Consider the following 13235-nt stretch of genomic DNA (forward strand, 5'->3'; position numbering starts at 1 on the left):
AGAGGGAAAGAATCTTCAAGCAGAGTCCCCCTTGAGCACAGAGCCTGATGTGGGGCTGTATCTTATGACTCTAAGATCATGACTTGAGCTGAAACCGAGTCAGATGTTCAGTCGACTGAGAGACCCAGGTACTCCTTAAATGGAATTTCTTTCTTCTTTTTTTAATTTTAATTTTTATTTATTTATTCATGAGATACACAGAGAGACAGAGAGAGAGGCAGAAACATAGGCAGAGGGAGAAGCAGGCTTCCTGCAGGGAGCCCGACTGAGACTCCATCCCAGGACCCCGGCCGGGATCACACCCTGAGCCAAAGGCAGACACTCAACCATTGAGCCACCCAGGCATCCTAGAATTAATATCTTAATTTCAGTTTTGGTTTAGTCATGGCTAGTGGATAGAAATACAATAGATTTTTGTATTTCATACTCTGTAACCTGGCTAAACTTGTTTATTCATTTTAATAGTTTTTTTTGTGTGTGTGTGTGTGTGTGTGGATTTCTGAGGACATTCTTTCTATACACAAGATCATATCATTTGAGAATAAGGATAATTTTATTTAGGAATTATATTTAGGAGTAAATTTAACTAAAGTGTAAGACTGTACACTGAAAAATATAAAATATTGTTGAAAGAAATTAAGAAGGTCAAAATAAATGGAAAGTTAGCTATATTCATGGAATGGAAGACCTAATATTGTTAAGATGACAGTATTCCCCAAAACTGATCTACAAACTTAATTCCATCCCTATCAAAATTCTTTTGCCTTGTCTTTTGTAGAAATTGATAAATTGATCCTAAAATTTATATGTTCATGATACCTGAAATAACTTGAAAAAGAACAAAAAGATTTTATAAAATAATAAAGTTAGGGGACTCACACTTATTAATTTCAAAACTTAACTGAGGTATCAAGACAGTGTGATACTGGCATAAGGACAGACATACAGATAAGTGAGTTGAGAGTCCAGAAATAAACCCCTGCATTTATGGTCAAATACCCAAAAGAGATGAAAGCATAGAGCTCTTTAGAAGAAAAAAATAGGTATAAATCTTTGTGCTGATTAGGCAATCATTTCTCTTTTAAAGCACATGCAAAGAAAAAAATTGCTAAATTGAACTTCATCAAAATTTAAAACTTTTGTTCATCAGAAGATACTATGAATAAAGTAAAAAACAGAAAATATTTTTATGTAATATATCTGAGAATTGTCTAGCATCTAGAATATATAACGAGCTCTTAGAATTTAACAATGAAAAGACAACCTAAATTTAAAATTAGCAGAAAACTTGAATATATATTTCTCCATTGAAGATAAACACATGGCCAGTAAGCACATGAAAAGATGCTCAACATTATTAGTCATTAGGGAAATGGAAATCAAAACCATAATGAGATGCTACTTCACACCCACTAAGGTATGTGAAATAATGAAAATGGAAAATAAGAACTTTGTAAGTAATCAATTGGAGAAGTTGGAACTCTCCTAACTGCTGATGGGAATGTAAAATGGTATAACTGTTGTGGAGAGTAGTCTAAAAGTTCTTCAAAAAATTAAACATAAATCCTACTTGATTGTGGTGACTAATCCTTTTATTTATTTTTTAAGATTTTATTTATTTGAGAGAGCCCGTGGGCACATGCACATGGTGGGGAGGGGCAGCGGAAGAGGGAGAAGCAGGTTCCCCACTAAGCAGGGAACCTGATGTGGGGCTTGATTCCAGAATCCCGAGATCATGACCTGAGTTGAAGGCAGGCGTCTTAGCCAACAGCCACCCAGGCACCCCATGAATAATCCTTTTAATGTATTGTTGGATCCTATTGGTTAGTATCTTGGTGAGAATTTTTGCATCCATGTTCTTTTTTTTTAGAGGTTTTATTTATTTATTCATGAGAGACACAGAGAGAGGCAGAGACACAAGCAGAGGGAGAAGTAGGCTCCATGCAGGGAGCCCGATATGGGACTCAATCCTGGGACTCCAGGATCATGCCTTGGGCCGAAGGCAGGTGCTAAACAGCTGAGCCACCCAGGTGTCCCTGCATCTATGTTCATCGGGGATATTGGTCTATAGTTCTCCTTTTTAGTGGGGTATTTGTCTGGTTTTGAGATCAAGGTAATGCTGGCCTCATAGAAAGAATTTGGAAGTTTTCCTTCCATTTCTGTTTTTTTGAAACAGCTTCAGAAGAATAGGTATTAATTCTTCTTTAAATGTTTGGTAGAACTTCCCTGGGAAGCCATTTGGTCCTGGACTCTTGTTTATTGGGAGATTTCTGATTACTACTTCAATGTCCCTGGTGGTTATGGGTTTGTTCAAGTTTTCTATTTCTTCCTGTTTCAGTTTTGGTAGTTTATACATCTCTAGGAATGCATCCATTTCTTCCAGTTTGCCTAATTTGTTGGCATGTAGTTGCTCGTAATATGTTCTTATAATTTTTTGTATTTCTTTGGTGTTGGTTGTGATCTCTCTTCTTTCATTCATGAGTTTATTTATTTGGGTCCTTTCTCTTTTCTTTTTGATATGTGTGGCCAGGGGTTTATTGATCTCATTAATTCTTTAAAGAAATAGTTCCTAGTTTCATTGATCTGTTCTACTGTTCTTTTGGTTTGTATTTTATTGATTTCTACTCTAATCTTTATTAATTCTCTTCTCCTGCTGGGCTTAGGCTTTATTTGCTGTTCTTTCTCCAGCTCCTTTAGGTGTAAGGTTAGGTTGTGTATTTAAGATAGTTCTTGTTTTTTGAGAAGGACTTGTACTGCTATATACTTCCCTTGTAGGACACCTTTGCTGCAAACCAAAGGTTTTGAACAGTTGTGTTTTCATTTTCATTTGTTTCCATGAATTTTTATAATTTTTCTTTAATTTCCTGGTTGACCCATTCATTCTTTAGTAGAATGCTCTTTAACCTCTATGTATTTGAGTTCTTTCCAAATTTCCTCTTATGGAGTTCAAGTTTGAAGGCATTGTAGTCTGAAAATATGCAGAGAATGATCCCAGTATTTTGGTACTGGTTGAGACCTGATTTGTGACCTAATAGGTGATGTATTCTGGAGAATGTTCCATGTGCTCTCGAGAAGAATGTGTATTGTGTTGCTTTCAGATGGAATGCTCTGAATATGTCTGTGAAGTCCATTTAGTCTGGTCCAGTGTGTCATTCAAAGCCCTTGTTTCCTTGTTGGTCTGCTTAGATAATCTGTCCATTGCAGTGAGTGTGGTGTTAAAGTCCTCTTCCATTATTATATTGTTAACATTGTGTATCTTGGTTAATTTATTGGTTTATATAATTGGACACTCCCATGTTAGGGGCATAAATATTTACAATTATTAGATCTTCTTGTTGGATAGACCCTCTAATTATGATGTAGTGTCCTTCCTTATCTCTTATTATAGTCTTTGGTTTAAAATCTAATTTGTCTGATTTTGGGCAGCCCTGGTTGCCCAGTGGTTTGGTGCTGCCTTTGGCCCGGGGTGTGATCCTGAAGACCCGGGATTGAGTCCCATGTCAGGCTCCTTGCATAGAGCCTGCTTTTCTCCCTCTCCCTCTCCCTCTGCCTGTGTCTCTGCCTTTTTCTCTCTCTGTCATGAATAAATAAATGCAATCTTTAAAAAAATCTAACTTGTCTGATATAAGGATTGCCACCCCAGCCTTCTTTTGCTGTCCATTAGCATGATAAATTGTTTTCTACCCCCTCACTTTCAATCTGGAGGTGTCTTTGATTCTAAAATGAGTCTCTTGCAGACACCTTATCAATAGGTCTTGCTGTTTATCCAATCTGATACCCTGTGTCATTTGATCAGGGCATTTAGCCCATTTACAATTAGAGTAACTATTGAAAGATAGGAATTTAGTGTCATTGTATTACCTGTAAAGTCACTATTTCTGTATATTGTCTCTGTTTCTTTCTGGTCTGTTACTTTGGGCTCTCTTCACTTAAAGGATCCCCTTTAACATTTCTTTCAGGGCTGGTTTGGTGGTCACAAATTTTTTAGTTTCTGTCTGTCCTAGAAGCTCTTTATCTCTTCTATTTTGAATGACAGCCTTGCTGGATAAAGTATTCTTGGCTGCATATTTTTCTCGCATTCTGAATGTGTGTGTGTGTGTGTGTGTGTGTGTGTGTGTGTATCTATATATCTATATATATCATGCCAGTCCTTGCTTTCCTGCCAGGTACTGATAGGTCTGCTGCCAGTCTAATGTTTCTACCCTTGTAGGTTGAGGACTTAATATTCCAAGCTGCTTTCAAGATTTTCTCTTTTTCTCTGATATTTGCAAGCTTCACTATTCTATGTTGAGTTGTTGACCTATTTTTATTGATTTTGAGGGGGGACCTCCATGCCTCCTGGATTTAAATGCCTGTTTGATTACCCAGATTAGGAAATTTCTCAGCTATAATTTGCTCAAATATACCTTCTACACCCTGCCTCCATTTCTTCTTCTGGGATCCCAATTATTCTAATATTGTTTCACTTTATGGTATCACTTATCTCTCAGAGTCTCCCCTCATGATCCAGTCGTTCTTTATCTCACTTTTTCTCAGCTTCTTTTTTCTACATGATTTTATCTTCTATATCACTAATTCTCTCTTCTGTCTCATTTATCCTAGCAGTTAGAACCTCCATTTTTTATTACATCTGATTAATTGTCTTTTTGATTTTGAATTGATTGGATTTTAGTTCTTTTATTTCTGCAGAAAGGGATTCTCTGTTGTCTTCTGTGCTTTTTTTCTTGCCCAGCTAGTATCTTTATAATCATTATTCTGAACTCTAGTTCTGACAATTTAACTTATATCCATACTGATTAGGTCCCTGGCAGTCAGTACTGCCTCTTGTTCACTTTTTTGAGGGAAGTTTTTCCATCTTTTCATTCTGTCCAGAAGAGAATAGATGAACAAGAGAGCAAAATATTAAAATAGCAACAGTGGCTCTAGAGACATATACACTAAACATAGAAGAGATGCAAAACTGAAGGAAAATTCAAAAAAGAGAGTATAATCAGACAGGTGAACAGAACAGAGCAACATACTAGATCCTGGGTATATTTTGGTCTGCTTATTAGAAAACTAGATTCCAAAATTGTAAAGTTAAATGCGATGAAAGGTTAGAATGTAACTGTAAAAATGAAAATGAAAGAAGACTTTAAAAAAGAGTTGATAAAATAAGAAATTGGTTGAAAAGGAAAAATTAAAATAAAATGGAAAGACTATAGAATCATAAGAAAGAAACCACAAATTCTATATACCATTTCCCCTAGTGCTGAAGTTTTGCAGTTCTCTATGATGGGTAATCTTGGTCTTAACTGGATATTCTTGCTGATCTTCTGGAGGAGGGGCCTGTCGTGCTGATTCTTCAGTGTTTTTGCCCCAGGTGGAATTGCATGCCATTGCCGGCGGAGTATAAGCAGCTCTGGATTGCTCTATGTGGAATTTATTCTCTGAAGGCTTTCCACACTGCTTTAGATGATGAGAACGAAAATGGCAGCCTCCCAATCTCCAGCCCTGGAGCTGAAAGATTGTGCCTCCCACTCTTCAGTGCACCCTTAGGGAAAAACAGTCAGTCACTCTTGTCTCCCTGGTTTCTATCCACACTCTGTGTTTCCCCAGCTTGTGACTAAGAGTTTTTATCTCAGGCGTGTGACCCCATTTTGGGAGACTCCTGTGGTGTGCACCTCACTGTTCTTCCTTGGGGGAAGAAAGAGGGGGCCTTGCTATGGTTCTGCTGCTTGCTGGAACTCTGCTTGGAGAGCAGTCCCCTGACCATGCCATGGTTCATGGTTTCTGGCAACATGGAGCTGAAAGTCCACTCTTGGGTTCACTGATTGAAGCCGGCTGGCTTCCCTGCTCTGATGCCTGGGAACTCTGCTGCGTTCAGGCACCCCTGTTGTTTTTGTAACCCCGGGCATCCCGAGACCACAGTGTCCCACCTAGGATTCTGCCCTTCTTCACCACCTGAGCACATATCAGCCAGGGATATCAATGGAGCAGACTTCTAAAAGTTCTGATTTAGTTCTCTGCTGCTGTATCACTTTCTGGTAGCCGGCTAATGGAGGCTCCCTCATCCCAAGGTTTATCTTCTGATATATCATCACCTCAGATTCACTTCTCTGCACCTCCTACCTTATAGAGAGTGGTCACTTTTTAATTTGTAGAATTGCTGCAATTCTTTTCTTACATCTCTGGTTGAGTTCACTGGTGTTCAGAATGATTTGATAGCTATCTAGCTGAATTCCAGGGACCAGATAAAACTAAGGTTCCCTACTCCTCCCTTATTTAAAGTCTAGTTAGTTATCATATATTGTTAAATTGGTTTCAGGTGTAGAATTTAGTGATTCATCACTTATATGTAATTGTCAGTGCTCATCACAACAAGTGTCCTCCTTAATGCCCATCACCCATTTAGCCTATCCCCCCACCTTCCCTCCAGAGAGGGAAGCTGATCAATTCTCAGCTTCCCTCTCTTTTTTTTCCATTCCCTTATGTTCATCTGTTTTGTTTCTTAGATTCTACATATGAGTGAAATCATATGGTATTTGTCCTTCTCTGGCTGACTTATTTTGCTTAGCATAATAAATATTTTAAAAATTTATTTGAGAGAGAGAGTACAAGTGAGCATGAGCATGGGGGAGGGGTAGAGGGAGAAGCAGGCTCCCTGCTCAGTCCCACATCAGCAGGGAGCCTGATGTGGGACTCAATCCCAGTACCCTGGGATCATGACCCAAGCTGAAGGCAGAAGCTTAACTGACTGAATCACCCAGGTGCCCTTTACATCTCAGATTTAAATTCAACTGAAAGCAATGAAAACACTGGCAAAAGTTGTCAAAATGAACTTTATAGCTTCTTATTGAACTTTATTAGAAATTACAACTGGCTATAACCTAGATAAAAATATCTTTGAGTCCTCAGTAGTTTTTAAGAGTTATAGGCCTCCTGAGACCAAAAACAAAATAAGGAGTATTGGTATAAGATTAGTCTGGAGCTGTGACTGGCAGCATCAATATAATCTTGGGTGAATGTCTGGGTGGATCAGCTAGTTAAGCATCTGACTCTTGGTTTCAGCATAGGTTGTGATCTCATGAATCATGGCATCAAGCCTTGTGTTGGGCTCCACACTCAGGTAGGAGTCTGCTTAAAGATTCTCTCCCTCTGCCCCTTCTCCCTAGTCTTGCACATGTGCATGCACTCTCTCAAATAAGTACATCTTAAAAAAATAAACGGTTATTTTAAAAAATCACCTGGGAACCTGTTAGAAATGCAAATTATTGGATTCCACTCTAGGCCTGAAGAATCATGAATTCTGGAGGTAGAGCTCAACAAAATGCATTTTAGCAAGCCTTTCTTATAATTCTGTTTCGTGCTGAAATTTGAGAACCATTCGTACTGCATATTGTGTCAGAATATTTGACAGAAGAAAAATTGAGTTGTAGCTACTCAGAGAAGGATGGTCAAGGGAAGGTTATGTTCAAAATAGAGTATATAATAAACATATTATAGGTTGAATATAAAAAGCCACGGAGAAGAAGATTGGAGGAGTTGGTTAATGAGGAAGGGGATTAAGTTATGGGTCATATATCAAGAGATGGAAATGAATCTGATCAATATATATATAGAGGGATAAACAAGCATTTATCTAGTGCCTGCTGTTTGTATGTATATATACATATATATGTCAATATGTATATAAGTCAATGCTCTGCAATAGAGATAAAAAGATCTATAACATTAGTGTGTAGTATCTCTTATAGGAGCCTAAGGTAAATTCTGTGGTAGATACACATGTGTAAACAGGTGCATTATAAGGTAATTGCTTTAAAAGACCTATGAATGAAGTTCCACAGTGAAATACAATATGAGCAATTAACTATGCTGTGACAATTCAGACTGTGAACTTTTTGGTAAGGAAAGGGGCATAAAGGGGATCCCTGGGTGGCTCAGCGGTTTAGCGCCTGCCTTTGGCCCGGAGCGTGACCCTGGAGTCCTGGAATCAAGTCCCATATCGGGCTTCCGGCATGGAGCCTGCTCCTCTCTCTGTCTCTGTCTCTCATGAATGGATAAAATCTTTTTTTTAAAAAAAAGGAAAGGGGCATAAGATGGGTATTTTATTATTATTATTTTAAAGATTTTATTTATTCATGAGAGACACAGAGAGAAAGAGAGGCAGAGGCACAGGCAGACGGGTATTTTAAATTGAAGAGGAGAATTAGATGTTGGATAAGGGAGCATATGAATTTTGGTTAAGGTGGAAGGTGAAAGTAATTTTTGGGAGGGTTGCAGTAGGAGGATATAGCATATTATGGGAGTACTTTTGAAGAATGTGAAAAAAAGGCTTGAATATCTGAGTGGGAAATCTCCTTAGGAAATCAACAAAGAAAATATAATTTTTTATAATAATAATTTTTAAAAAAGATTTTATTTATTTGCAAGAGAGAGATAGCAACAGAGATAGTGAGAGAGTATGAGCAGGGAGGAGAGGGAGAAGCAGGCTCCCTGAGCAGGGAGCCTGACATGGGGCTTGATCTGAGGACCCTGGGATCATGACCTGAGCTGAAGGTAGATGCTTTCCCAACTGAGCCACCCAGGTGCCCCAGAAAAATTAATTTTTACTGAGTATCCACTACGTACTTGACATGATGCTAGGAGTTGTAACATTTTTGATTGTTGAGCTGAAGTGAAGGTTTACTTGAAGTTAGCATAAATTTTTAATGGATCCATTCAGCATAATTTACTGTTGTTTGATTATTTTGTTATTATCACTTAGTAGTATATTAGGTGATGGTCAGTCTAGCATTTAATTTCTTGCATAAAAGTAATTACCCACTGATGTTTAGCAGTTCAGATTCAACCTTGTAGTTTTTCTTCTAACGAAGGGCAAACCTAAGTTCCTTGGTCCATAAAATACTTTATAGATCTGCTAGGATATGATTTCAAAGAGGCTTCCTCTCTTCAACAGTGAGTACCACATAACAGCAAATAACCTCTTTTATTACAATTCTTGGCACTAACTAATGGTAGCTTTGACTGCTAAAATTATTCACATTTTTCATATACTGTCTTTTTTAAGAAAGAGAGGAAGTGGGGGAAGAGCAGGGGGAGTGGGAAGAGAATCTTAAGCAGGCTCCAATGCAGGGCTCCATCTCATGACCCTGAGATCATGACCTGAGCCAAAATCAAGAGTCAGACACTTAACCAAGTGATCCACCAGGCATCCCTTTTGTATACTGTCTTAAAGTTTACAAAATTCTTTCACATCTGTGATCTCATTTGATTCTCATAAGTTCAATCCTATGTAGTAGATATTACTTATCCTTTCTTTACAGTTAAGGAAATTGAGACTCATAGAGGCTGTGACTTGCCTAACTTCACTGAGCAAAGTAGAATTGTCAAATAACTGTGGTATACCTGAAACTAATATAACATTGTATGTCAGCTGTATTTTGATTTAAAAAAAAGAAGAGGAGAAACTGGGGATCCAAAGCCCGTATTCTTTTTACTACATCAGTATATGCTGGGCATCATCCCAGATGTAATGAATCAATTTACAAGTGATGGGACCAGGGTATGTGATCTTTGAAGAGCTCCACTGGTGAGTCTGATGCTCGCCAGAGGTTGCTAGAGCATTACATCATGCTGCCTCTTCTTTAAGACTTCTTGTATCTGAATTCTCTATATTTTGGGTTTGAAATATTGATTTGTGGCCCAATAAAATGAATACATTTTCAAAACTAGCTTGAATTATTAGAGATTTCGTTTCCACTAAGGTAACATCTGATTAGTGATGGATACTTTATAGATTTTTTTTGCAGCATTATATTGCTTTATATAAGGACAGAAAGCATATCTGATATGGGGTTTGTCACACAGCATTTCTCTTTTTTAAAAAAGACTTTTTAAAAATATTTCTATTTACTTCTTTATTTGAGAGAAAGAGAGAGTGTGAGCAGCGGGGAGGAGCAGAGGGAGAGGGAGAAGCAGAAGGAGAGGAGAAGCAGACTTTCTGCTGAGCAGGGAGCCCAACACGGGGCTTAAGCAGTTGCTTAATGGACTGAGCCACCCAGGCGTCCCTCAGCATTTCTCTTTTATGATAAGATTTCCTCCACCTTGAGAAATGAATCAGCAAGTATTCATCAATCATCTATTTGCATAGATGTGAATATTATTTTGTAAACTCTAGATATTTGAGATTTGGCTTATTAATGCTCTAATGTTTATAATTTATTTTTCTCTTTTACACAATCTAGCATTAAAGCCTTAGATGAGGGTATCTACTCAGCAAGATGTCAGGCTTAATATTCTGCAGGTAGATAGAAGAAAAAACTAAAGAGAAGCTGTCTTTTTACATTCTTAGTCTTTTATTCTCTCTGCTCAATTGTTTTCTTACCCAAAGCATAAGAATACTTGATTCCACATAAGAAAGAAAAAAGAACACAGCAAATATAGGGATTTTCCCCCTATGAAGTACTTCATAAAATTATTTTCTTATATATGTCTGTTTTTTTTTTAATATGCCTTGTCAGCTAAATTTTTAAACGACTGAAACAAGCTTCTTCTATAAGTGCCTAAGTAACGTGTGAATGATGTTTTCATTCATTTGAGGGTGTTCAATCAGAACAATAGAGCTGACAGGAATCTTAGAGATAATCTAGTACATTGTCCTCATTTTATGGATGAGGAAACTGAAACTATGAGAGCGTAAGGTTCAAGGTTATATATAAGAAACATCAGAGTAGCTCTTCTGACTCCAAGATGGGATTGCACTTAGCTGCCTTAAATAGCAGATATTCACAGCAGTTCAGACTATGAAGTTACTGTGAGCCTGTTTTAGGACAAAAGACTCCCATTTAACATCCTTCTAATGTGGAGATAAATACTAATGTGGAGATAAATACAAGAGCTATTCAAGCTGGGGAAGCATCTGTTAGACATGGCATTATATTATAATAACACAAGATTGTACACCAATTTTGCCATTTCCAGAAAAAAGTAAATGACTCCCAACACTATCAACTCTTGTGTTACCCAAGATAATTCTTACTTTTTGTATTTTGAGCTGGCCATTATGTTTAGCCAACCAGTGTTGCTAAAAAGTTTAGAAAACAAGACTGTTTAACACAAGTTAAAAATATGTTAAAATTGACTTATAGATAAATCTTATTATTTCATTTTAACCAATTGATATATATTTTTTTCATTTTCTCAGGCAGTTGCTCAAGGGGATTTTCATAGAGCATATACATGTACGTTGCGCTGTAAGGATATGTTGATGAGGTTCCCCAAAATGGTGAGTGAAGTCTCTGCATTTATTCTCCAAGAGTTTAGAAATATGCTATATGAAGTTCTAGATAGAATCATTCCTACTTCATGCAGCACTTTAGAGATTATATCTGAGGTCAGTTCTGCCCATTTAGCTGATCTTTGAAATATTTTCTTTGTTCTCTACTGGAAAGGGTATTTATTTATTTTTTTAAAGATTTTATGTATTTATTCATGAGAGACACAGAGAGAGACAGACACATAAGCAGAGGGAGAAGCAGTCTCCCCATGGGAAGCCTGATGCGGGACTCAATCCCAGGACCCTAGGATCACGACCTGAGCCAAAGGCAGAGGCTCAACCACTGAGCCACCCAGGTGCCCCAAGAAGTTAAAAAATTTTAAAGCAATTTCATATTTATAAAAATATTACAGTAATACAAAGAAAGACTCCTTTTACCCTTTGCACAGAGACCTCATTCAAGTTTCTCCAAATCATCGTGTATACAAAATGGAATCAATCTGGGATTGTACCTAGTCTCCTTCAAACTGGAACAATTCCTCACTTTTGCTTGACTTTCATGACTTTGGCAGTTTTGAAGATTACTGACAACTCATTTTGTAGAATGTGACTTAGTTTTTTAATTAAAATTTTTATTGAGATAAAATTGGTATATTGTGTAAGTTTGAAGTATATAGCATGTTGGTTTTATACACTTATATATTGCAATATGATTACTATATAATGTTAGCTAACACCCTTATTATGTCATAAAATCATTTTGTATTGAGAACAGTTAAGGTCTAGTCTCCTAGTAATTTTGAAATTTATAATACAGTGTTGTTTACTATGATTACTGTGTTGTGCATTAGATCTCCAGAACTTATTTATCTACTAGTTGCAAGTTTCTACTCTTAACATCTCCCTAATTCCCCCACCCTTTATTTGAGTTTGTTCAGAGCTTCCTCATGATTAGAACAAGTCATGAACCTGGGCCCAGAAAATCACAGAAGTGGTTTTATATTCTCCTCATGGCTTCCTATTGGGTGGCAGACAGTATTGATTTATTCTATTATTGGTGGTGCTAGTTTTGATCTCTTGATTTAAATGGTATTTTAAGGTTTCTTTACTATAAATGTATGTAATTTTTCCTTGTGTTATTCATAAATGTTTTGTGGGTTGATACTTTGAAATTATATGAAGTCCAATTTCTCATCCTACTTTCACCATCCATTGTTATTTCTTACCTAAATTAGTATTGTGATGGTTGACAACTGGCTATTTTGCTAATTCCATCTTTTTTTCTATGTATATTAGTTGACATTCTACTATAATTAAAAAAATATTTTATTTATTTATTTGACACACACAGAGAGAGGGCACAAGCACGGGATGTGGCAGGCAGAGGGAGAGGGAGAAGCAGGCTCCCCACTGAGCAAGGAAGCCCGATGCAGGGCTCAATCCCAGGACTCTGGGGTCATGACTTGAGCCGAAGGTAGACACTTAACCAACTGAGCCACCCAAGTGCCCCTTGACATTCTACTATAAAACCTTTTTTATTGTGGAAAAATATATATAACATAAGATGTGCAATTTTAACCATTTTTAAGCATGTAATTCATTGGCATTAAGTACATTCACAGTGTTATACAACCACCACCACTATCAGTTTTCGAAATTTTTCATCATTCCAAGTAGAAACTCTGTACTCATCACATTATCACTCCCTATTACCTCTTCTCCACAGTCTCTGATGTCCTCTAATCTACTTTCTATCTATGGACTTTCATGTTCTAGATATTCCATATAAGTGGAATCATATAATATTTCTTTTATGTCTGGCCTACTTAATTTAGCATTAATTTTTTTTAAGATTCACCCATGTTATAAGATTCACCATGTTATAGTCATTAGTTCATTGTATGTACATGCCACATTTTATGTATCCATTCATTAATTGATGGATACTTGGGTTGTTTCCACCTTTTGGCTATTG

At 37.1% G+C, this 13235-nt stretch overlaps 1 protein-coding gene across 6 annotated transcripts in view; it reads left to right on the top strand.

The window, feature by feature from the left end:
• Positions 1–13235, top strand: part of TEX11 (testis expressed 11) — a 323813-nt gene that overhangs the window by 32273 nt on the left and 278305 nt on the right. For all 6 annotated transcript variants that reach the window (XM_077890293.1, XM_077890296.1, XM_077890292.1 and 3 more), the window contains one exon: positions 11189–11269. In XM_077890293.1, coding sequence (XP_077746419.1) covers positions 11189–11269 — 81 coding nt within the window. The remainder of the gene's footprint in view (positions 1–11188; positions 11270–13235) is intronic.

The sequence above is a fragment of the Canis aureus genome, chromosome X, assembly GCF_053574225.1.
Source record: "Canis aureus isolate CA01 chromosome X, VMU_Caureus_v.1.0, whole genome shotgun sequence".
NCBI lineage: Eukaryota > Metazoa > Chordata > Mammalia > Carnivora > Canidae > Canis > Canis aureus.